The sequence below is a fragment of the Chenopodium album genome, chromosome 14 (genome assembly GCF_948465745.1).
Source record: "Chenopodium album chromosome 14, dcCheAlbu1.1, whole genome shotgun sequence".
NCBI lineage: Eukaryota > Viridiplantae > Streptophyta > Magnoliopsida > Caryophyllales > Amaranthaceae > Chenopodium > Chenopodium album.
Window position 1 is genome coordinate 1,767,050 of NC_137847.1, and position 23,289 is coordinate 1,790,338.

At 34.3% G+C, this 23,289-nt stretch overlaps 4 protein-coding genes and 1 non-coding gene across 6 annotated transcripts; 4 read left to right on the top strand and 1 right to left on the bottom strand.

Moving 5' to 3' along the window:
- Positions 1 to 3,414: 3,414 nt before the first annotated feature.
- LOC145579807 (carbonic anhydrase, chloroplastic-like) lies at positions 3,415 to 7,330 on the top strand. Its single transcript, XM_081637063.1, has 9 exons — positions 3,415 to 3,767; positions 4,317 to 4,369; positions 5,014 to 5,160; positions 5,256 to 5,304; positions 5,394 to 5,510; positions 5,791 to 5,930; positions 6,069 to 6,174; positions 6,542 to 6,700; positions 7,018 to 7,330. Exons 1-9 carry the CDS (start codon positions 3,573 to 3,575, stop codon positions 7,057 to 7,059), a joined length of 1,008 nt encoding a protein of 335 aa, XP_081493189.1. The 5' UTR covers positions 3,415 to 3,572; the 3' UTR covers positions 7,060 to 7,330.
- A 3,505-nt stretch (positions 7,331 to 10,835) lies between these two features.
- LOC145579808 (heme oxygenase 1, chloroplastic-like) lies at positions 10,836 to 15,424 on the top strand. Of its 2 annotated transcripts, XM_081637065.1 has the most exons (5): positions 10,836 to 11,854; positions 13,706 to 13,929; positions 14,783 to 14,890; positions 15,161 to 15,285; positions 15,373 to 15,424. In XM_081637065.1, exons 1-4 carry the CDS (start codon positions 11,437 to 11,439, stop codon positions 15,251 to 15,253), a joined length of 843 nt encoding a protein of 280 aa, XP_081493191.1. In that variant the 5' UTR covers positions 10,836 to 11,436; the 3' UTR covers positions 15,254 to 15,285; positions 15,373 to 15,424. The 2 variants fall into 2 exon arrangements, with proteins under 2 accessions (XP_081493191.1, XP_081493190.1); XM_081637064.1 differs by having other exon boundaries at positions 15,161 to 15,424.
- A 1,209-nt stretch (positions 15,425 to 16,633) lies between these two features.
- LOC145578493 (embryo-specific protein ATS3A-like) lies at positions 16,634 to 19,934 on the top strand. The gene is made up of 4 exons (XM_081635803.1): positions 16,634 to 16,856; positions 17,007 to 17,117; positions 17,585 to 17,825; positions 19,646 to 19,934. The coding sequence occupies exons 1-4, from the start codon at positions 16,731 to 16,733 to the stop codon at positions 19,741 to 19,743; spliced, it is 576 nt and encodes a 191-aa protein (XP_081491929.1). The 5' UTR covers positions 16,634 to 16,730; the 3' UTR covers positions 19,744 to 19,934.
- A 590-nt stretch (positions 19,935 to 20,524) lies between these two features.
- Positions 20,525 to 20,597, top strand: TRNAR-CCU (transfer RNA arginine (anticodon CCU)). Its single transcript has one exon. It is a non-coding gene; the product is annotated as a tRNA-Arg (tRNA).
- Positions 20,598 to 20,746: 149 nt separating this feature from the next.
- On the bottom strand, positions 20,747 to 23,289 carry LOC145578494 (protein BUNDLE SHEATH DEFECTIVE 2, chloroplastic-like). Its single transcript, XM_081635804.1, has 5 exons — positions 23,134 to 23,289; positions 22,943 to 23,031; positions 21,877 to 21,955; positions 21,137 to 21,233; positions 20,747 to 21,032 (listed from the first exon to the last, which is right to left on the bottom strand). Exons 1-5 carry the CDS (start codon positions 23,192 to 23,194, stop codon positions 20,945 to 20,947), a joined length of 414 nt encoding a protein of 137 aa, XP_081491930.1. The 5' UTR covers positions 23,195 to 23,289; the 3' UTR covers positions 20,747 to 20,944.

Sequence of the window (23,289 nt, forward strand, 5' to 3'; positions counted from 1 at the left end):
GTCCATGATATTAGTTTCAACACTTTCAAGATATCCAAGTGGAGCTCAAGCCCAAGTAAAAGACCAATCAGCCCAAAACGTTAAGGACATCTAATTAGTTGATCTACTACGAGTCTACGGCATTTTTTTTTTTTTTTCCCTTCTTCTTTTGAAAAAAAAAAAATATGTATAGTGAGAAGAATATACAATTATGAATATTACAAAAGTCAAATTGTTATGATTAATCTTTTTTTTTTTTTTTTTTTTTTTTTTTTTTTTTACAAGGGAGGATGAATTTCATTAATAAGTAGCCATACGACATCTACATTGAATATGAGTACATAAATCAATAAGATCTAAAATACAGAAACAAGATTCACATCCAATACAACTAAATGAAAGCATACTCGAGGGCAACTCCTGGAGGATGGATTCAAAGATGAAAATCCTCGTTAACATCGATGTCTGTGCATCTTTACGGGCGGAAATTTTCACAACCTGTGCTATAACTGTCTTGAACGGAGAAATTGTACGATACCATAAATTATACCTTCTTAAACCATCATCATTTTCCCTAAAAAGAGACAGTACCACAAAATTGTCATAAAGACTAAAAACACAACAAGCCCTTAGAAGAGAACTGATTACCCAAAAAAGAGGACTTTTAACTCTCATAACGAGAGACATAATTATTGACCAACATACTTCTCCATAAACAATAAACTAAGGGCCTATTCTCTTCACATTATTTTCACAAAAACTGCATAAACAATAAACTAAGGGCCTATTCTCTTTACATTATTTTCAGTTCAGTTCTTAATTTTCTTCTCTCGTAAAATATTCAGTTCAGTCAATCAGAACAAACCCTAACAAGGAGATTTGGGGCTTACCATGGAATTTTCCATCGATGGCAGCCCCCAAATATTTTGGTTTTTAAGGGGGTTTTTGGGGGTGGGCGACAAGGTTTTTGTTATGATTAATCTAGAACAAGATAATACAAACTATAATTTTGTATATCAATTAATTTTCGAATTAATGTGCAGTGGATATAGTATCAAATGTATTTTTTTTTTTTTTGAAACCATATAGTATCAAATGTATCATTGTATTTCACTTTGTCCCTTTTTATTTGTCTTGATGTAAATAGTTTACTTTTTTCTTACAAACAAGGCAAAATTGTGTAGATAAAGATGTAAGTGAGAATGATGAGGTCATGAGGCAGAAAAGAGAGAAAGGGAGTTTACCAAATGAAATAACAAAGCAATCTCAATGAAACACCCTAAAAACAAATACAGTCGAAACAAAAGAATCATAAAAAATAATTACTACATCCGTTTCCTATTATTTACAACAAACGAGTATTTAATACATTTTACAGAATAACAATTCAATTCGATCAGATCACAATTATATTTATCATAAAATAAAGGATTTTTTGTGAAAAACTACCTTTTATATACAACCTTTTGTGAAAAACTACCTTTTAAAAAATTTGTTGTAAATGACTACCTCTTTTTTAAAAAATGTTGTAAATGATTACCACTTGCCGAAATCTCGCTGTTGACTCACTTTTCCGGCGTTGACTAGACCACTTGGCGGCTTTTTCCCGTTTAGACCATCCCCACCCCCTCCTCCTCCGTTTTCTAGTTTTCGACCATCCTTACCCCCTCGCCGTCACCTCCCCCTCCCTTGTCCAGTTTCCGACTACCCTTACACACCTGCCGACTACCGCGCTTGTTGCCCCTCCGCCTCCCTTTTCCAATTTCCGACCATCCCCACCCCCTGCAGCGCTCCTTTTCTGATCCCTAGCCCTCTTTACCCCTTTCCCTCGATTCTTGATTTTCGGCCACCCCTCAAATAAATTATCAATTTCCGGTCAAATTTCATCCCACCCATGCATTTCTCACCGTTGAAATCCCGCCCACCTTCCTTCGACCCCCTCGAAAACCAGAACCCTTCCCTTCCTTTTCTCAATTGTTTGGTATTTGCAATAATTAATTTTTAAATTTGACTGCTGCGCTATTGTTGTTAGTGTACCGTGGTTGGGATGGTGGTTAGTATGGCTGCTACTTGCAGCTTGGTGGGGTGGTGGTGTTATTATTGTAAAGATGGAGTGTGGTGGTGCAGTGATGGCAGGGGAACGAAGTTAATAATGCTGTTGTTTGAAGGTCGCGGAATTACGGAGCGATTGAGGGCTTGTGTTGGATTCGACGGGGTGGAGGCGGTTTCAAGTGGGGTTGGGTTGGTTTTGGGATGCGTGAGGGCCGTTGTAAGGGTGTTTTGAGGTGTTGTGGTGGTGGGGCGGTGGTGAAGATGGCGGCATTGCTGGTGGTGCATGCATAGAAAAAAAAGAAAAAAAATTAAAGGTCATGTGACCGGCACGTGGGTGGTCAACGCCGGAAAAGTGAGTCAACGGCCAGATTTCGACAAGGGGTAGTCCTTTACAACATTTTTTTTCAAAATAGGTAATCTTTTACAATATATTTTTTAAAAGGTAGTTTTTCACAAAAAGTTGTATATAAAAGGTAGTTTTTCACAAAAAAAATCCTAAAATAAAAATACTTCATCCATTCTTTTTACTAGACCTATTTTTTTATCGTCATGTTTTCCAACACATAACTTTAATTATCAATAGCTTTAATCCTCGACAAGTAAAAATTGCGGAGTATAAAGTTAAAATATTATAATAGTATTTATTGAGACGATTCTAATAAGATCGCACATAAATATATTTTTTCTTATATATAATTCACAAAATACTGTCAAAAGAGAAGATATGAATAGTGTAAAAGTCAGACTGAGTCAAGTAGAGAAGAGCGGAGGAAGTAGATGTAAACCATATGATGTCCTATGTTTCAAGTATACGTGTCATTTGTTGGCCTCAACTCAATCTACATTCTCATGCCACTAGATTTGGGGGCGAAAAGACATCGTCCATAGACCATACGTACACCTTAGCTTCTTCATGTATTATCCATCATCTTCATCCATGACCATGATCACAGAAAACAAAAAGACAAAAACAAAACACATTTTTTTTTATTTGAAATTTACCAAAAAGATTTAAATTTCAAAATCCATAGAAAGCACACGACCTTCCATAACTCTAAATTTAAGCATTAACTCCATGCATACACCAATTATCTAATTATCCAATATATGAGGTTGATGAATCCATGAATATATGTATAACATGCCAATACAATATTTGAATTGTTTGTTTGTTTCAAATATAACCAACACAAAAATTAAGGTCCAACATTATCAAGATGAGAATGTATACCAATAAAATTTTAAGGCATAGCCTCTAAAAATTATAAGAAGTTCTCATTTAGCTAGATGTCTTTTTCATTATATTATCTACCCTAGGACCCATTTTAGTGGTGATTGTTAAAAATTGATAAATTTTAGATAAAATCCCTTAAATTGAAGGGCGTGGAAATGTAGGTTCTCTTACATTTATAAACCAATATAATCTTGCACCCCTTACAAAATAAATGTACTAAATATTTATAACATACATTATATTGTATTAAAGTTTTAGCTTACTTACATAGAGAGCTCTTCTATTCTCTCTTAATTAACACACGTAAATGTCGACCGCTGCTTCTTCTATATCCGGGTGGTGCCTCACCTCCCCCGCTCGTTCTCAATTGAAGAACACACCCACTATAAGGCCTACTTTCTTTGCTAACAATAGGCTCAACCCTTCTTCTTCTGTCCCCCCTGCCCTTATTCGGAACCAACCCGTTTTTGCTGCCCCCGTCCCTATCATCACCCCTACTTTGGTACGTACATTATGTTTTATCATATTTTTTTTCCTTTCAGTATTGTAGTTCTCGTGTTAGACAGTCATGTATGGATAAGTAAGCTAGATCATGTGACATTTTATCAAATATATAGTTTGTCAACATTCATCACTAACTTGTATTGTCTACAAGTAATACAATTTTTGGGGTGGTATTTTACATGTTGTTCAAAAGATAAGAGATGTTACATTATTTGGGAATGAAATGTGTACAACTAAAACCTCTAGAATGTACTATTAGTAGTAAAACTAAAATACTTAGCTAATTAAAGTGATATGAGTAAGAGAACTACATTTTAGAAACTTTTAGCATAGTTTGTTTCCATAATATACTTCATTTTTGTACATTCATTTTCTTTACTTCTTTAGGACAAACAATATGTTTGCAAAGCTAACAGAAAAAGTAGGCCATTTTCTTCGTCATATGAGATAAACTCCTATTAATACAAATTTAACAAATATTACATTTTACAATCATTTTCATGATCATCTCAAAATTTTATAACGTTTCTAAAATTTGTTCAAGCAGAAGGAAGATATGGCATACGAAGAAGCCATTGCCGCCCTTAAGAAGCTCCTAATGTATGTAAATCTTCTTATTTTTGCACTAATTTAAATTAATCATGATTATGTATTGATTTATATGTTAATATTTTGATGTATTAATCTAATAAAGTTGGAATTTTTGAAGGAGCATGCCATTTTCTTCAACGAACTTGTAATAAAGTTGCGGTGTTTAGGTTGTGCATGGGTAGGGACGAAATTAATAAATTTTGAAAAGGGGTGGTCTAAATTCAAGCAAATAAAGACAAGGTCTACCACATATTGTACATTAGATTTGCACCAAAAACATAAGTTGTATATTATATTGAATTGACCTAGAAATTTCTATTCAAATTTTATTGGATAAGATATCCAAAACTTCCCATTTTATTGGACATACATGAGGGAATAAAAAGGCTATGTATAATCTACATCGTAATAGATTAAAGTATGATAAAGGGTTGAATCGATCCATGGAAAATGTAGTAAAAAGTGTTAAAGGAGCTATAACATATGTCGATTTGTGATTCATATGGTTAAAAATTTTAAAGTATTGTGCATGTCGGTTTATGAATGGTTAGATTATGGATGATGATTTGGTGGTCATGGACCATCTAATAAATTTTGTATGAAAGGGGGTTTTGGATGCAATTGATTTGATGTGACATGTTAATTGACTGTAGTGAGAACGGCGAGCTTGAAAATGAAGCCGCATCAAAGGTTGCGCAGATAACAGCTGAGTTAAAAACCGTTGATGGAAAACCATCATCGGATTACCCGGTCGAGAGAATTAAGGAAGGTTTTATCAAATTCAAGAAGGAGAAATACGAGTAAGTTATGGTTTATTCTCAAGTCTAAAATTTAAGTAAAAGACAGATTCGTTAAAATTAATTAATTGAGAAAATTTTGCACCTATTTATTGTAGGACAAATCCAGCACTCTATGGTGAACTAGCTAAGGGCCAAAGCCCCAAGGTAATTTTCACTTTCAATTAATTATTCTTATAACGTAACTAATCAGCTAGACAAATCATCTAATTTTTTATTGCGAAAATGGTGTGTAGTTTATGGTGTTTGCATGCTCAGACTCCCGTGTGTGTCCCTCGCACGTTCTTGATTTCCAGCCTGGTGAGGCTTTCATGGTTCGCAACATCGCCAACATGGTCCCAGCATTTGACAAGGTAATGATCAAATTTTAAGACTTTTTTATGATAAAATTTTTATGGTTAATTTTAATTATGCCATAATGATAGCAAAAGATAAATATTAAAAAACTTCGATCTTTTCTACAAAAATAGTTAAGTTAACTATGATTTAAATGATAATTGTACTCAATCAAAAATTGATGATTGAATTAAATTATATACTCTATTACGTCCCCTCAGATGGTTGAAGATCAGGATACATTTCATATACTCTATCAAAGATATTTTGTTGATGTATTTAATTTATTTTGTGCAGAGCAAATATGCTGGAGTTGGCGCGGCCATTGAATACGCAGTTTTGCACCTTAAGGTTGAGAACATTGTTGTGATTGGACACAGTGCTTGTGGTGGAATCAAGGGGCTTATGTCTTTCCCTGATGAAGGACCAACCTCAACGTAAGTTGATTATACTACTAATTAATTTTGTCAATTTTATCTAATTTTTGAAGCTTACATAAATAATTGATTAAAGTAATTAATGAGCATGTACATATTAATATTGGACTAATGATGTTTATCACTTTGATTGGCTAGTGACTTCATTGAGGATTGGGTCAAAATCTGCTTGCCTGCCAAGCACAAGGTGTTAGCTGAGAATGCTTCCGCACCTTTCGCTGAACAATGCTACCATTGTGAAAAGGTTAAGCCTCCTTCACCATATATATTATACTCCCTTCATTCTCGAATATTTATATATGTCATAAACCACCACACACGTGTAGCTCTAAATGGTGAACTCGTATCTAGTTGGAGTGAACATTATTACTTTATATATGTACCACATACACATTTTGAATAAGTATGTAACACGTACATTTTTAATCCAATCAATTCAAACATAATAGTAAATTGATCGAGAAGTAACACAATTACATATTGTACATTATGTTTGTGAGATAACTAGTTTCTATCCTTAGCTTAATTAAATTATCACAAGTCTTAAATAAACTAATCGTGCTTTGTATGTACGTTATGCTTACTTGACCTATTATATGTACCATTTTCAGGAAGCTGTGAATGTATCACTAGGAAACTTGTTGACATACCCCTTTGTAAGAGATGGTTTGGTGAAGAAGACTCTAGCTTTGAAGGGTGGTTACTATGACTTTATCAAAGGATCGTTCGAGCTATGGGGGCTCGAATACGGCATCTCTCCCTCCCAATCTGTATGAACAACCAACCATTTGACTGCATGCTAATGCACCCATCCCTTTACCTTCATCTGATCTTTTCTTCATGATCTTTCTATTTTCTTTGTATCATGTTGTATGTACTACTCACCTTGTTCGAGCAAATAATAAGTTTGTGAATGTTAATGAATATATATATGGAGATAATTAAACGGCTTCTTTGGTTCAATCTCAACATAAATGTTTATAATGTCATCAATTGTTGTTTGAATTGAAGTAATTAAGTGATTAGCTAGATAACTTCATTCACTTCATTGCATTTGCTCTTTTTTTTTTTCCTTAATTATTGATAGGTTAAAGATGTTGCCACGATACTTCATTGGAAGCTCTATTAGCTTACATAGAGAGATGGATTTGCAGCCAAGACGGGGAATGGTTATCTTATCTAGCTACTGTGTTCACATGTCATTCTGATTCTCGTTTTGAGTGGCTCTAAACAACTCGGGATATTCTCTCAACCATGTATATGTTACTCCCTTCGTTCATAAAAGATGATGAAGTTTCAAAGTTTTGGCCTGTCCCAAAATTGTCTTTTTTCTTCTTTGACCTTCTAAAGTCATTACCCATCGACTATATACCAACAAAAACTAAGTAATTACAATATCATGTTAATCTTTAACCTATCCATCTTTATTATGTAACATATATAATAGCGAAATAGTCACATATATGAATCAATCTCAGCCTTAAGACTTTACACATCGACTATATACTCAACTAGTATATTATTATAGCGAAAGAGGTCGATGTTCTTTCCATGAACCCCATGACATCTCGAAAGATAAATTGGGCGGTTGAAACATCCAATCCGCTTTTAAACCGTTAGTTTAGTTGTTTACTTACACACCTCTCTTAAATAGAAAAACTCAAGTCCACCACACACATATTTCTATCTGACGGGTTATTGGTCAGATATGGTTGGTTCTAAACAACATTATATGACCTCTGAATACATCCTTTACCATTTCGATAATTCTAGACAAACCTCGGGAGAAAGGCCTCTCGGAGCAGTGGTCCAGAGGTCGCCTTGCATCCTTGAGGTGCAAGTTTCGATTCTCATTTGGCTCAAATTCCATCCTCTTACCGGCTTACCCTATCCGGACATTGCTAGCCAGACTTCCTGTGATATGAGCCTTTGGATGGTTTAAGTCTTTAAAAGTAAGCAACAAGTTGATGCGGATCGTGGAAGTTCACATAAAGATGAGGTCCATGTGTATAGATTCTTGGACCATTCCAAGATATGCTCAAAAATTGCTACGCAAGCCCAAGTTCAGGACCACCTCACCTCGTAATATGAACGAGCCCATATAAAAAACGGGCCATATATTAGTATTGTTTTACACAACTATTGTTACTTTCAAAGTTTATGACCCAACTATGTCCATGGCTCTATGCCATTTGGTATTAAATTAATACCAAGTAGAAAATATCTAAAATTTGGACCATAGTATGAAGTACAAACAATGTTAAGTATTTAATATTGAAGAGTTTATTATTACTCTATTAGTCTCTTTTATATACTTAAAAAAATGTTATAGAAATGCTGATTGAATTGAGTAATAAAGAGGAAGAAGAAGAGGAAGGGGAGAAGTATGTGAAGTCAGAATAGGAAACATGGCATGTTGGCAATAATTAGAACAAGAATTTATTTATATTCAGGCCAGCGATTGGGTTCAACTTCAACTCTAGTATTAATCATGTTGCTCAAAAACTCAAATGCTAAATTACCCACTAAACTCCTCAATAACAATTTACCCTCACTAACCTTCCAATAATTATATAAATAAAATCATTTACAAAGAAATTTAGCACATTAAAATAACCACTATACCAATGAAAGTCCCTACAAAGATTCACTCTTGAGACCAAGAAGAAAATAGATGAAAGAGAATGAGAGAAAATCTAGAAAAGTAAAGGAAAACTTTTCAAAAACAGTAAAAATAAACCTAACAATATAGGCTAGAAAAAACCCTTCCAAACGAGAAATTATAGAGGGAACCAGAAAAATTCTTCTAAGAGGAAATCATAAAGGAAACCAAAAAATATTATCCCGAACAAGAAAACCTAAAAGAAACCAAAAAATATTATCCCGAACAAGAAAACCTCTGACTTTTCGTGATAATGGTGAGACACCTCTTCCGTCTCATGTTTCTTCTATCATTAATCCGCGTTCTTATGCGTGGGATCGACTTTGGTCCATAGGCTGTTCGATTCTTCGACAGACAGTCGCATTTGGCTTTGGACGTCCCAGTAGGTTGATGGATGATTTTGTCTACTGGAAATTTTCAAGGGATGGTAATTTCACTACTAAGTCGGCTTATGCTATGTTGCTTTGTTAATCCGCTATTTCAGATGAAGCGCACTCCTTTCCCTCTTCATGGTGGAAGTCTTTTTGGGGTCTGCCTCTTTTACCGAAGATGCAGTGTTTTTGTTGGAAACTTCTTCACAACGCTCTTCCTCTCAAAGGAATTCTGCAGTTTCGAGGAATTCCAGTGGATCCAACTTGTGTCTCTGTCTTGGTGGTCAGGAAACCATAGAACATCTTTTTTGCAACTGCTCCTTTGTTTCCACCATTTGGAATTCTGCTCCAACTCTTTCGTCATTGAAGCACGTCGAGACAAGTCTTTCACTGATTGGTTTACAGCTGTGGTGTTATCTCTGAGGCATTCCAAGTCTTGGGAGGTTTTAGTAAGTTTGGTTTCCTTCTTTTCAGCTGTCTGGATTGCTCGAAATCATAAGGTGTTTCGACAGGCTGTGATTTCTCCTGGATTAGTTCTTCATCACATGTAGGACTAGGTTTCTAGGAGTTTTGCACTTCAGGATTTCAGGGCTATGATTCGTTCGTCAAATGTTGGGTCTTGTAATAGGCCTAGATCCTCAATTCCATCTTGCTATCTTCAGGGTCCCTCCTCCTCTTCATTTGATATTTGCATTGTCTTTGATGGTGCTTATGGTGCTCAAGATCATATTGTTGGTGCTGGTTGGATTTTTCGAGATCCTGATTCAAATTTGGTTTTGGGTGGTGCCTCAAGAGCTTTTATTTCATCTTCTCCTCTACACTCGGAATTACAAGCTTGTCTCTGGGCTCTTAAGGCAACTGATCGTCGTGGGTATAGGCGCTTGTTGATTTACATCGACTGCTCGAACTTGTGTACTCTTCTTCATCATAAAAGTGGTCGAGATATTTCATGTCTCTGGTTACTTCAGGATATCAGGGATATTATCCTCCAGTTCTTAGCTTGTGAACTTCGGAAGGTCCCTTGTCAATGGGTGTCTCCGGCTCATTGGTTGGCAGTTCAGGCTCGTCAGTGCCGTTTTCTTTTTTGGTCCTTCTAGAATTTTATTCTTTTTTTCTAGCCGTGTTGTTTTTTCTTAGTTCGTCTTGTCAAAAAAAAAAAAAACTAAAAATACTCTCATAACGAGAAAAAAAAATTTCTCCAAAAAAAAAAGCAATTATACGTTAATTTATTGCAAGACGACTAGACGAGTTAAAGTTATCTTAAAAGTATTTAAAGTTACCATTTATACTAAAAAAAATTACTACTCCCTCCGTTTCATAATGTTAGTCCCATATACTATTTTGGGCGTTTCAAAAAGATCTACCCATATTGAATATATTTCGTTTATAACTTGATTTTTTTTTTTGAATTAATTGGTTGTGGATTGATGACATGACTCTAAGTAAGGAAATATTTACCTTAAATTATGCAATTATGACTTGTGTTCTCCTAATAAAAAATCAAAAAAGTTAAATAAGGTAAACTAATTATGAAATATGTTGTACTTTAATGTTAGATTCCAAATATATTTCTTTTCTTATTTTATGTGATTGATTCTATATGGGACTAACATTATGAAATGGAGGGAGTACTATTTTTTTCTAACAATGAATTTTATCTTACAATAAACTTATAATGTATTCGTATTAGATTAATCATATTAGTCCTTATACTATGTAGTTATGAATCTATGTAATCATGAATCTATAAGAAAATATGCATTAAAATAAAATTCAAACTAACAACAAATTAAAAGATTTTAAAGAGTTAATGTTACTATAAAAGTTAAAGTCCGCCCCACGCAAACTTATTGAAAGAAAAAACACCGGATCCAAGCCACTAGATTTTGGGTCGAAGAGACACCGTGTTCATTTTCCCAACTTTTCGCCGTATTCACCCATCATCTTCATCCATTAGCACAGAAAAAGAAAAACAAATAAAAATCCCATTTAAATTAAAAGCAGAAACATAGAACTGAACAACACCATACTTTTATACCTTCCAAACATTTTTCACACCTCCATATTCACACCAATTATTCATCTCTTCTTCCCACTAATTAAAGCTTCCATCTTTATACCCAAAATCAAAACTTTCCATCTTTAATCCAACTCTTCTTTCCACTAATAATTGTTTTAATATTTGAGACTAATTCTTTTAGTCTCCTAAATTATTCTCCTTTAATCCTAAATCCCTTTTACAATTTGCTTTATAATAGACTAAGGGTTTATAATAATTCTTTAATCTAGAAACCCTATTCCAATTTATTAAGAAAATCAGAAAAAAAATAATCTTTTCAATAAAAATACTTAGCCCTCTTTTGTAGTTCCTTGCAAGCAACCTCATTTTTTTAAAAAAAATTTCTTTAATCTTTCCTAGTCAACTTTCATTTTCATAATCCAAATACTATTTTCTTATAAATTCTGAGTTTCAATGGCTTCCTTAGCATCAATTCCTCAAACCCAATTATTTTCCAAAAAACCCAATTTTAATCTCAAGAAAATCAACCCTATTCATAAATTTTCATCAATTTCCTTCATCAGAAGAACCCCAAATCATAACTTTGGATCATTGGAAAAAATTACCAAAATGCCCCTGAGAGCTGTTGCTGTAACTGCAGCTGATGCTGAGGTGAAGAAGAGTTTTGTGGATGAAATGAGAACTGTGGCAATGAAGTTGCATACTAAAGAGCAGGCTCCTAGAGAAGGGGAGAAGGTGGCAAAGGGTCCTGAAGAAAGGTCTCCTGCTAAGTGGGACCCAACTGTTGAAGGGTATCTGAAGTTTCTTGTTGATAGTAAATTGGTTTATGACACCTTGGAGAGGATTGTTGATGAGGCTCCTGTTTCTTATTGTAAGATTATCTCTCTTTTGTTTAGAATACAAATTGTTGATTATTATTGAATTTTCATGATGACTTGATTTGCTTTTGTGGAATTGGAGTATTGGTATAAGTTTGGGATTCATGAGAAATACACGTGTTGATCGGTGTAATCAATGCTTAATTATTCATAATCTTTCCGTTTTTAGTTTTATTAATCATTTTCTTTTATTTGTTGATTGTGGAATTTGATTGACAAGTTTAATGATGAGATACTTTTTAATTTTGGTTAAAGTATAATAAGCCTATTGTGTACTTATATGAGGACTTGAGGAGGTGTGTCAAATTAGAGAGAAGAGTGAATAGAATGGCTTAAGCTAATGGTTGAGGTCCAGGAATATGTTTTATACTCTATCAAGGTGTGAGGAGGTGTGCTTACTTGATGAATGAGTATTCTTTGAAGTAATCATGCTTAACCAAAGTGCTTATATTCAATGATTCCAATCTGTTGCAACTCTTTTTAGGTGTAGCTGGTTAAGGCCCTTGTATCGGTACCTGTTCCGTATCTATCATGTTATCTAGTCTTAGAATAATATGCTAAGAATGCTATGTAGGGTTAAAATTATTGAATATACCTGCTGTTGTGTGTAAGATCACTTATAGAATAGATCACTAATTTGAGATCAGTACCCGATTCATACTTTTAGTGTTACCGGTTCTCTGAGTCTTGTAGGATTACATTCATTGAATATTCCTGATGTTGTGTGGAAATACTTGTAGAGTAGATCAGGTGTTTGAGATAAGTCTATGGAGTTTGGTCTAGGTTGAATTGCCTTTCAGTGAATTGTGTTTTGTGATTTTGAGACTGGTCACTTGTTAGCTGTTAGATTGGGGCTAATTTTCTGGATGATCTAAACTTTATATTATAGGTTGCTAAATGCTAAGTAGGTTTTTCCAGTTAATATATTTTACCTCTGGCATGTATCTTCAACTCTTTCAAATTTTTAGGTTGATCGTCTCAACTCCTTCAAATTATAGTTTCATTCATATTGTAGCCATATCGATGTAATTATCTTATTCGTTAGTTGCCATTTGATCTTATTTGGCATCAGAAAGTTAAGAGCTGCAATATTCAGTTTTTCGTCACGTCTCTGTGTGAAGTGAAGTCATGTTGAGCAGTCATGTAACTTGTTTATGATGATCCACATCCATTGTTTTTATTATCTCATTGGCTTCTAAGGCTTTAGAGTATGGACCTTGATGCCCATCCTGACAATTCTGTGAAGGTATCACCCTACCAGCACTATATTGGCATAATTGCGGGGTTGCATAAATAGGAAATTAAGCTCCTTTGGCCGTCATTAAAGATATATTTTACAGTTGGTCTCTAGAAATTTATCTTTAGCACATTAGAATAGCTGTTTTGATTGCTGTGCCTGGGGCACGAATCTAAATATCAGCTTTTCACTTGTCAAGACTGGCCTTAAGACACTTTGAGATTGTTAATTTTCATTATTGCAAAGATCCTCTCTTCTCATGGACCATGTCATCATCAGAGAATTGTCTTGTACTCCGTAAAAGTCAGCTATAAGTTATAAGTTATGTGCTACTGTTGCCAACAATTAGGGAAAAAGATGTGCTTTTCGATTGGTTTTGCTCTGAATGCACGCTCAGATGCATTCTGTTTTCCTCTAGTTCGACAATTGAGATTGTATAATTCTTTGGAATTTCTTACATGATGCTCTAGTCTTCTGGACAAGCCTGCCGCATTTCATGTCTTTGGAGGCTGGTGATAATTAGAATTGCAGTCTAGTTGTAACTTTGTCACTGGTCCCTGGATGCTGAACTTGCCTGTTATTTTTGACCCGAAACTTCTAATTTCAGATGCTGAGTTTAAGAACACAGGATTGGAACGATCACAGTGTTTGGCTAAAGATCTGGAGTGGTTCAAAGAGCAAGGCCATTCTATTCCTGAGCCTTCCGAGCCGGGTGTTACATATGCTAATTATCTCGAAGAATTAGCTAAGAAGGATCCTCAGGCATTCATTTGCCATTTCTATAATGTATATTTTGCCCACTCTGCTGGGGGCCGCATGATCGGAAGGAAGGTATGTTATTACGTGTTTAGTAGTCCTAGCTTTGCATTACATATCTATCATGCAGTTGTATATAACTTTCAAATACTGATTCTTGAATCTGTTAAGAACTTAAGATTATGTGCTGCTAGATATTATTTTGGGGCCTGATAGCTCCTCTGCATGTGTCAGTTTTCCTGTTTTTGTTTACATGATCCTATGCTTGATCTGAGGTGACATGAAGACTCTTAGTAGCATAGGCTTTTGTTGCTCTTGTTTAAATGTCAGCAGCCTGATATCTTTGTGCCTAATGTTTAAAGATTATAGTGCACTTGTGGTTTGGAATCCTCTTTCATTGCTCATACCCTGATCTGCAAAAAAGATACCTCCTCCAACATGGACCAGGTGTCATAGTTTCTGTTCTAGGTCGTCCGAAATCCTTGCCTGTGGTTCTTTTGTACTAGAAAATTTTATTCATGCACCAATTTATGATCATCAATCAACTGTGACTTATGACTAGGGTCATTACTAATGCAACTGTCTTTGGATATTCGTTGCTTTTCTACTTCTCATGGGATACATCTCTCATGCTTTATGTTAATTGTTTGTTTGATCTGTAAAATGTAAAAGTTGTCGTCTGAATGCTGTTGCACCCATGGGTTGTAATAGTGAGACTAATAAGTAAATAAGCATATGGGTTTTCATTTTACTGTTTTTTTATTCAAATAATGGATTTCTAACTAGGTAAATCATTTTGCTACCTAATTTAATGGTGGTAGACTGGTAGTCGTCATAAAAAATTCTGGACAAGATATCATAAGATGAGGTAGACTTGTCTACTTTTGAGGATCGCAGCTCCATTAATTTATCATCCCTTCTGTATTAGGTTTCGGAGAAGATACTGAACAAAAAGGACTTGGAATTCTACAAGTGGGATGGTGACCTTTCTCAGTTGCTCCAGAGTGTGAGGGTGAAGCTAAATAAAGTTGCTGAAGTATGTCTCGTTTTCTTACCTTCCATATTTGGAAAACTTTGTTTTCAATTATTTCAGTATTTTCCCTTTCTTCAAATAACTTGTACAACGATTTGGGCAACTTTTGGGATAATCCTATCTTGCTAGTTAGTTGAGTATTAATCTAGCTAACCCCAGATGTTTAGTGTATTACTCGTAATTAACTCCCTTTTGGAGAAAAAGAGTTGATATGAAAGTTCAACAACTCGAATATAGAAAGCTCTATTAAATTCATGTTAATTGGTTTTGCAGAGCTGGACAAGAGAAGAAAAGAATCATTGTTTAGAAGAAACTGAGAAGTCATTCATGTACTCAGGGCAAATCCTGCGTCTTATATTCACATGAAATGTGAAGCTGCCTCATCTCTGGGTTTTCTCGTAGGTCCTTCAATCACTTGTTTATATCACTCAACATATGTTTTCTTTGTTGAATTTGTTTTTCCAATATTCTGTATGAAAACTCAGGTTCACAAATGTGCATATATCAAAATTCAAGTTTCAGGAAGCTGTTTCAATATGTTTAGTTGCTTTGGTCTGGTTGAGAATTTTGCCTATACTCTCGAGTCTCGACATTAAGTTCCACTTTGAAAGCTACTAAAGCTAAGCTACCATTGGTGTAACAACGGCTTCGCACACAAGCATGCTCAAATATCAGCCGCAAATATAATCCTTTTGTCCAAGCTATAAACTTGTGTTTTAGCTGTAGTATTGCAGTTTTAATGAAACTTTGGATGTATAAACAAATAAGATGCAATTCATTAATCTCTATACCATTCTGACAATGTATTAATATAATTCATAACTCATTAATAGATACAGTAATAAGTAATATTGTAATAATAATAATATGAAATCACAAACAAATTTAAGTATTTTACAAAATTACTGAAGTTTAAAAATTCTATTCCTACCATAGTACTCGTAAAAAATAGTACTGTAGTTGGTGATAAATCTTTGGGATTGATGAAGACAACATTGTTCCTCGTGTAAAAGAGGAATAAAAATGTTATTTTAAGTAACCTCACGTGAAATCCCTGGAGTGCCACGCGCAACACGAGCTTTTATGATGTGTTAACAAGTGACTACCCTGTAGGCTGTAGCCCAATAGAGTAAACAAACCAGCTCGAACAAAAGTTTTACCCGAGTACCGGTTATTGTGGTTAGGATGTCAATGAGTCGATACGCTTATGAATAACTCGTAATAATATTCAAGTTCTCCAAAGTTTAAAATCATACTTGTAATAAATTATGATCATTATTTTATTTTAATATATGAACCATATTATTATGTAGTATATATAATTTCGATATTGATTAAATCTCATATCTCTTAACATGTTAAGATGGTATTCTGTTTAACTAAAAATAATATTCCGTAAAATTCATGTGATTACTTCGAATTATAATGAATAAAATTGTCTATTATATCAATGATTACAACCAACTCCCTATGACTTATGAAAAGTTTGCTCATTAGACATTTAGTCATTTTAAAAGATCTTACAAAGAATACAAGTATATGCCATTTTTTTTTTTATTTTTTTTTGAAATTTTTTGTACTTATATAATTAATTCACCCCTTGAAACCTTGATTAAAAAAAAAAAAAAAAAAAAAAAAAAAAATGGTACTTGACTCAGGATTTATGTGGGATTTATTACAAAAACGTGTAGCTGAAGCTGACTGCTAACATCTGTTATGTTTATGTATAAATAAGAACTGTCTTCCTGCTTTTAATTCACATTAAAATCCCCAGTTTTCTCCCACAAATTTCCTGAAAAATTTTACCAAAAAAAGTATATTCCTTTTTTTTTTCTTTGAAAAAATGGTCAGACTTCACATTTTCTTGGCCATTTTTTCCATCATTTTCATCCACGCTTCATCATCCTCACCCATTCCTGCTACTGAATCAACACTCCCTCTTTTTTCTCTCAGGATTAAGCCCAATCAGGTGATTGATTACTATCTTTGATTATATTTATTTTTTAATTTTAATTTTTTTGATTAAAGTATGATCTAATCACTTTTACAAGATTCTAGCTTTTTTGTGCATTAATTTTGTGATTAATTATTTGATTGTTCTTTATTATCTAAATTTTAGACTACTGCTTCAACATGCACATTTAGAGTTCGAATTACAACAAGCTGCAGTTCTGTATCATACACTAGAGATCAAATTAGTCTTTCTTTTGGTGATGCTTATGGAAATCAGGTATTTTACTCTAATTTTTGATGTTACATTTGTTCAATTTTTATGATAAATTGTTGATTTTTATTTGTTTTCTGGATTAAATGCCCACCTAATTATGCAAAATTGCAAAGTCAAATTTGGGATGATGGGGTTTTGCCCTTTTAGTTGTTGACTTAATTAGTGATTGTTATTTGGTAATAATCAGATTGATACCCTGCAATTGGAAAGAGGAGAAAATCAGATTTTGTTTAGTGAGTATTTTGCAGATTTTAGTATGATTGATTAATGATGAATGAATAAGGAATACCTTAAATTGCAGAAAATTTGGAGCAGATAAGTAGAATAAGATGAAAACTGAGGAAATCAGATATATATTTTCCGATACTAATGATATCATATCTCTAACAAAACCCATAAAGAAACATTGAAATGTGGTTAGAGGGTATGTTATATGTATTAATGATTGGTACATTCTGGTAAAATAATAGGTGTATGTGCCGAGGATTGATAATCCATCGGCTCGTGCTTTCGAGGCGTGCTCCACGGATACATATGATGTAAACGGACCATGTACATATGATGTATGCTATGTGTACTTATACCGGAGGGGACGTGATGGCTGGAAGGTACAGAATGTGCAAATTTCCAGCCCTTATATAAGGACTGTGACTTTCAAATACAACACATGGATACCAAACGATGTTTGGTTCGGGTTCAACTATTGCAATGGTGCGTCTGCCTCTTCGTTAATGTAGATCAAGAGATGATGCGTAATTGAGCTGTCATGATATACTATAAAACCAAATTCTTGCTTAATTATCTTTCTAGTACTATTATGTTTTTTGACAGTTGTGTATTTGAGATCATTCTGCACCTTTGATCAGTTAACATAATGCTGCTCTTAAGATTTTATATTGTGATATGCTCAGATTGAGATTTCATCTTGGATATTTGTGTTTTGTTGATGATTTGTCTGTTTACACATTGCTCTGTGCCTCTTCTATTTTTATGCCTGTAAATTGTTACCTCCATGTTTTTTAGCTACGGAGTAGAATAATTTGAAGTACTGATGCCATGGACTTCTTATCTCTATGTTGACTCTACCACACAAAGCTAATACTTGTGGTAAAATTAGACTTTGTTAGATGACTTATATCTCAATACCTGTGCTAAGTGGCCTGGTGTTAGTTCATGCTAAATCTATTCGGATTACTTTTCATGTGGCACGTGATGTCCTACTTAGCTTCTTTTTTAAGCTTCTTATCTGATCTTTGTTAGTAATTGATAACTTCGTAAGACCATATCTTTTAGTATTGCAATAAGCATCTATATTTATCTGTGCTGACGTGCTGTTATAGGGATTCTGGATCCATTATTGGTCATATTTTTGTAAGTTGTGAGGCATTTGGACATAAGATCTTGTGTAGGAATTGCATGAGAAATTATTCTTCCCCCTAGTGTTATGGTGTTATGATCTCTTTTCTTTTGGAGTGCGAAAAAAGAAGGAAATATTGTCTCATCAATTTGCTAAGGTTTCAAAAATCTGTTTCTAGTTTGTGAGAGGTAGGGTTGTAAAGACTGGTCTCTTGAGGTTCAACCTACAATGATAACCTTCATAGCAATGAGTGGATAGAACGATTCATTGTTAGAATGAACTATGATGCCCGACAAAGAAAACCTTTGAATTGGCATGGCTGGTCTCTGCAGAAAGATCCAAACTTCAAATTCATTCCTCAAGAAGCTACTGTTTTGTTTGTATATAGAGTATAGTGAGCATTAAGCAAGAGGAGAGTAAAGAGTCGACAAACACAGTGGCCCGTGTTGCTAGCTGATCCCTTGTATCATGTTATCACGTGAGATATAGGTTTCATTTGTCTTGAAATGGCCAAATTATCTAAATAGGAGCAAGAAAGAGAGTACCTTGCCTTTTCCTTCCCTACTCTCTTGTCCCTACTACCTCATTGAAATGGAAGGGTTTAAGAAAGAAAGCATCTTGTCATTTTTTTCTCAATTGTTTTCATGCTCTCACCTTCCTTAAGTTCCTTTTCAAGTAAACTTCGGGGCAAATTATTGAATAGCAAGAGGAAAGAGAATCCTCTTCACCCTTTCCTCTCTTAGCTTGTTAGATAGATAAGTAAATTACTGTATAAAGTAAGTGGAACATTGGTTATGATCCCACCCCATGACACATCCAACAAATTTCAGTTACTGGATTCTGGATTACCTCATAATGAAGCACATTAGCATCTTATTTTAGTCATTTTCCTATATTTACCATGTTGGAATATATATGTTCTGATTTGATAACATCTGAGTAGAGGTCTTCAGAAGAGGGTCCAGCCAAACCTCTTGGCTGAGCGCTTTAACATTTGATGATCTGAAAATCAAGGCACTCAGATAACATGAGCCAAGCCAAGGAGGTTTGGTTATGCTCGTTTCTATGTCCTCTATGAATCCAGTAATCCCACATTCAGCTTAGCTTAAAGTCACCATAATTTCAGCTATAGTTTATACATGATCTGACCCACTATTATTCTTGGTGACTGCAGGATCATCCTCTCGAGGGTATAATAAACCTCAGTTAAGCACCCTTATCATGATCATTGTAGCTCTGCTGTTTTTTGTGCTCGAATGGTGCTTGTTTTGAAACTTTAGAATTGGTTATTACTTATTAGAGCAGAAGGCGTTCTTTTATTGCCTTATGCTGCTAGATATTAAACCACAAAATAGGATAATGTGGTGTGTGCTTTGTGTTTTACTAGGTTACAAGTGGTTCTACTCTAGATTTTGACACCTTGTTCTTTCTGTATGTCTACTTTGCTGCTATAGTTACATTCGGGTAAACTTTGTAAATAATTCTAAGATGTGTCTTGGAGAAGGTTGTTTTTGGAGCTCATGTATTTTGTACTTATCGGACATGTATAATAGGTACTCTATATGTTAATATCTACCAAGTGTAGCAAAATTTGCCCAAATAATCCTCACAGAACCAAACAATGAGTGGACTATAAAAACTAGACTCAAACATCTAGCAAATTCAAACCTTTCGGATACCAAACTAAACACAAGGATGCTACTATTTCACGACAAATCATAGCTCAAAATGAAAACTTGATCCGCAATCTTAATTTACACATTAACAATGTTGATGCAAATTTGAAGGTTGTAAATATCACAACCGACTATAAAGAATGAGGTACTGGTAAGTTCAGTAGCAGTACTGTCTAATGTATCATATGTATGTACTTCGCTAAAATAACATGGTGACTTGTGACCTTCCTCAAAACTCATGAAAAATGGCCCTTTAATGATTGTACAATTCTAAAGGTTAGTTAACATTGAGGATTACCTTCATTGGATTAAATGATATCCATAGATTTCCATTCTTTGGTATTCAATTTTTTAGTTGCTATTTACTAATATCATTAGCGTCTGTAGCTCAGTGGATAGAGCGTCTGTTTCCTAAGCAGAAGGTCGTAGGTTCGACCCCTACCTGACGCGTATAAGTTTTATTATTTTTTTGCCACTTGTTTAACGTTTATGATCAATGATCAAATGAACTTTAATGTTCTTGCATTAACAAGCTAAACATTTGTACTTTGCATTAACAAGCTAAACATTTGTACTTTGCATTAAAGCGCGATACTAGCTTAGTGAAAAAACACTAATCAATAACACGATAACAATTTGCAAAACTGTTGTACATTGCTACAACATACAGAGTTACAACGGAATACTAGCTTAGTAAAGAAAGACATCAAGCAACTATCAAATGATACGATGAAAATACTATCTAGGGATCTGTAGTGATTCTATACCCCTGCTTCAAATGTGTAGGCTTAATCCTTTCAAAGACCTCCTTCATCGAAGGTACTCATGAATCCACCGATAAAGCCAGCTCCATTGCAGTCTCCACACAGAATCTCCTTTTTACCTCTGAAAACGAGAAAATATTTGCTTAAGTTTTTGGGTGAAAAGTATTGGTAAGTACTTCCATGCATAAACACGTCTACACATAGTAATATTGGTTGATAGCATACCTGCAAAGCCAGCATAATGCACCGGCCTTAAACTGTCCATTAAAATGATCTTGGGAGTTCACACCAGCTCCTTCACACTGTGAACATACCTTAGCACCTAGCAGTTTAAAGAAAATGGTTGATGTTAGAACTTAGAAGATTATTAGTCCCATCATTTCATCGCATTTTCAAAGGACATGCATTGAATAGAAGCAGGGAACAAAAAAGCTGTAGTTTTGATATCTGTCCAAAAATATTAAACATCACAATGAACAATGGTTTATCAGCCTTTCCCCCCCCCAAATGAGCCTATACTTTATATCCCCTATCAGTTCAGGACTAGAGCAAAACAGATTTCCGGATTTGACTGCCTATAATGTCTCCGTTCCTAAGGGATCATATTTAACATTCCCTCGTAGCAAACAGGTCATAGACAATTTTTAGAACAGAACTTAAAACAATGGGTGGATAATACAAGTCTTGTGTTCCTGTAAAAGACTTCCTAGTGTAGGTGCTACTATTGCCAGGAAGCAGTCTAAGCCTTGTTTCTATCTTATCTCCGGCCAAAAAACAAAAAGAATGAATTTCGAGATGGGTAAGAATTCAGAGATTTTAGCTCCTAATTTTTAGCAAATAATATGGGAACTAAGAGTTGTCAAATGATAATCACTAAGGAGTGGATGCTACACACTGCCGAAATTTGAAGGTATGATTACAAAAGAGCAAAATAAGTGTGGTTTGTAATAATATATTCAACATACCATTTCCATCACATGCAGCACACACTATGCTATTCACCTTGGTACCTGCACTGCCTCTGTAAGACTTTTGATCTGCTGCCTGTTCAACCCAGAAAATATGGTTAATACTGTGAAAAACTAAGCATATAATTACATACTGAGTATTTATGAAGCGAAAAAGAAACCAAGATCTACCAATCTTTACAAGCTCAACATACATATGATTCTCAATAGTCAAGACTACCTAGCTTTTCTATTATTCCTAGACAAAATGCCATCCTTAAATAAAAAAAAATAAATAAATTTGACAGCTGTTCAAATCATTAGAAAAATTTTGGTTGATCCTAGGAGTAAAGACATTCATTTGGATGAATGAAAGAACAAAACATAAGGCAAAAGTGAAATATTAGTAGATTAATTTCATAAAGTGACTTTCATTATAAATGGCTTCATCTTAGAGTATTGTGCAATAATTAACACATTATACCAAGATTTTTGGATAGGATTAGATAAAGGCTGCTTCAAATTCCCAAATTAAGGAAAAAGATAATCTTTAAACAAAATTGAAGCTTCCTTGTTCATTGAATTTCCTGTTGGCATTCTCTTCATCCAATTTAGTGCTAATTTGATTACCATTTCCACAATTAGCAAAAATTTACATCATGAAGGTCTTAATCAAACAACTAACATACTATACAAATTAATTTAACATTAAAAGACATCATATGTCAAAGAATTATCTTAGGCAACTCCACAGTACACAACTATCTCCATTAACGAGCTAGTATATTGCATACAAGTTATGTGTCTTATGTCACTCCAAGTCACATACAATTCAATCCTATGTGAAATTAACATTTAATCAATTTGGCAACAAAACATATTGTATACAATACACCAGTTATATCTAATTAATCGCACATAAGTCAATCCGTTGCAACACTAACTTTTAAGTGACACGCGTAATAGAACATGTTGTATACGATAAACTCGTATATACACAGATTTTGCCATATGCCTAGTACTCAAATTGACCCATGACTGAAAATGAAGTGAACTTCCAAAATTATTGAGGAGGGTATCTCACCTTAACCTCAAGAGACTGAAATCTCTCAGAACCCAATTGGGGTTGTCCTTTAACAAACGTTACAATATTAGAATTACCAATCAAAACCCCTACAACAACAGTGATAAAACAAAAAGAAATGTTAATAAAAAGTAGTCAACTTTATGACAAAATTCAGCAATTTTAATAACTTTGATTGATGAATTATGAACCTGGTTTTGATGGGGTGCTGCTAACTGCAGTTAAGGGAGTGAAACATAGAGATTGCGCCATTGAATTGTAGAGAGAGAAAGAGAGAGAAATAAAAAGAGGAAGAGGAAGAGGAAGAGGAAGAGAAAGAGAAAGAGAGTGTGTTGAGTGTAGAGTAG

What these genes read in the sequence shown, in the direction of transcription:
- LOC145579808 (XM_081637064.1), top strand. Translation starts at nt 11,437, where the DNA reads ATGGCTTCCTTAGCATCAATTCCTCAAACCCAATTATTTTCCAAAAAA. An exon ending in TGAGGCTCCTGTTTCTTATT is followed by an intron (nt 11,855 to 13,705) that starts GTAAGATTATCT and finishes TTCTAATTTCAG; the next exon opens with ATGCTGAGTTTAAGAACACA. An exon ending in GCCGCATGATCGGAAGGAAG is followed by an intron (nt 13,930 to 14,782) that starts GTATGTTATTAC and finishes CTTCTGTATTAG; the next exon opens with GTTTCGGAGAAGATACTGAA.
- LOC145579807 (XM_081637063.1), top strand. Translation starts at nt 3,573, where the DNA reads ATGTCGACCGCTGCTTCTTCTATATCCGGGTGGTGCCTCACCTCCCCC. An exon ending in CTAAGGGCCAAAGCCCCAAG is followed by an intron (nt 5,305 to 5,393) that starts GTAATTTTCACT and finishes AATGGTGTGTAG; the next exon opens with TTTATGGTGTTTGCATGCTC. An exon ending in GCATCTCTCCCTCCCAATCT is followed by an intron (nt 6,701 to 7,017) that starts GTATGAACAACC and finishes AATTATTGATAG; the next exon opens with GTTAAAGATGTTGCCACGAT.
- LOC145578493 (XM_081635803.1), top strand. Translation starts at nt 16,731, where the DNA reads ATGGTCAGACTTCACATTTTCTTGGCCATTTTTTCCATCATTTTCATC. An exon ending in TCAGGATTAAGCCCAATCAG is followed by an intron (nt 16,857 to 17,006) that starts GTGATTGATTAC and finishes TCTAAATTTTAG; the next exon opens with ACTACTGCTTCAACATGCAC. An exon ending in GTGATGCTTATGGAAATCAG is followed by an intron (nt 17,118 to 17,584) that starts GTATTTTACTCT and finishes GTAAAATAATAG; the next exon opens with GTGTATGTGCCGAGGATTGA.
- LOC145578494 (XM_081635804.1), bottom strand. Translation starts at nt 23,194, where the DNA reads ATGGCGCAATCTCTATGTTTCACTCCCTTAACTGCAGTTAGCAGCACC. An exon ending in CAGCACCCCATCAAAACCAG is followed by an intron (nt 23,032 to 23,133) that starts GTTCATAATTCA and finishes CTGTTGTTGTAG; the next exon opens with GGGTTTTGATTGGTAATTCT. An exon ending in TTCAGTCTCTTGAGGTTAAG is followed by an intron (nt 21,956 to 22,942) that starts GTGAGATACCCT and finishes TGGGTTGAACAG; the next exon opens with GCAGCAGATCAAAAGTCTTA.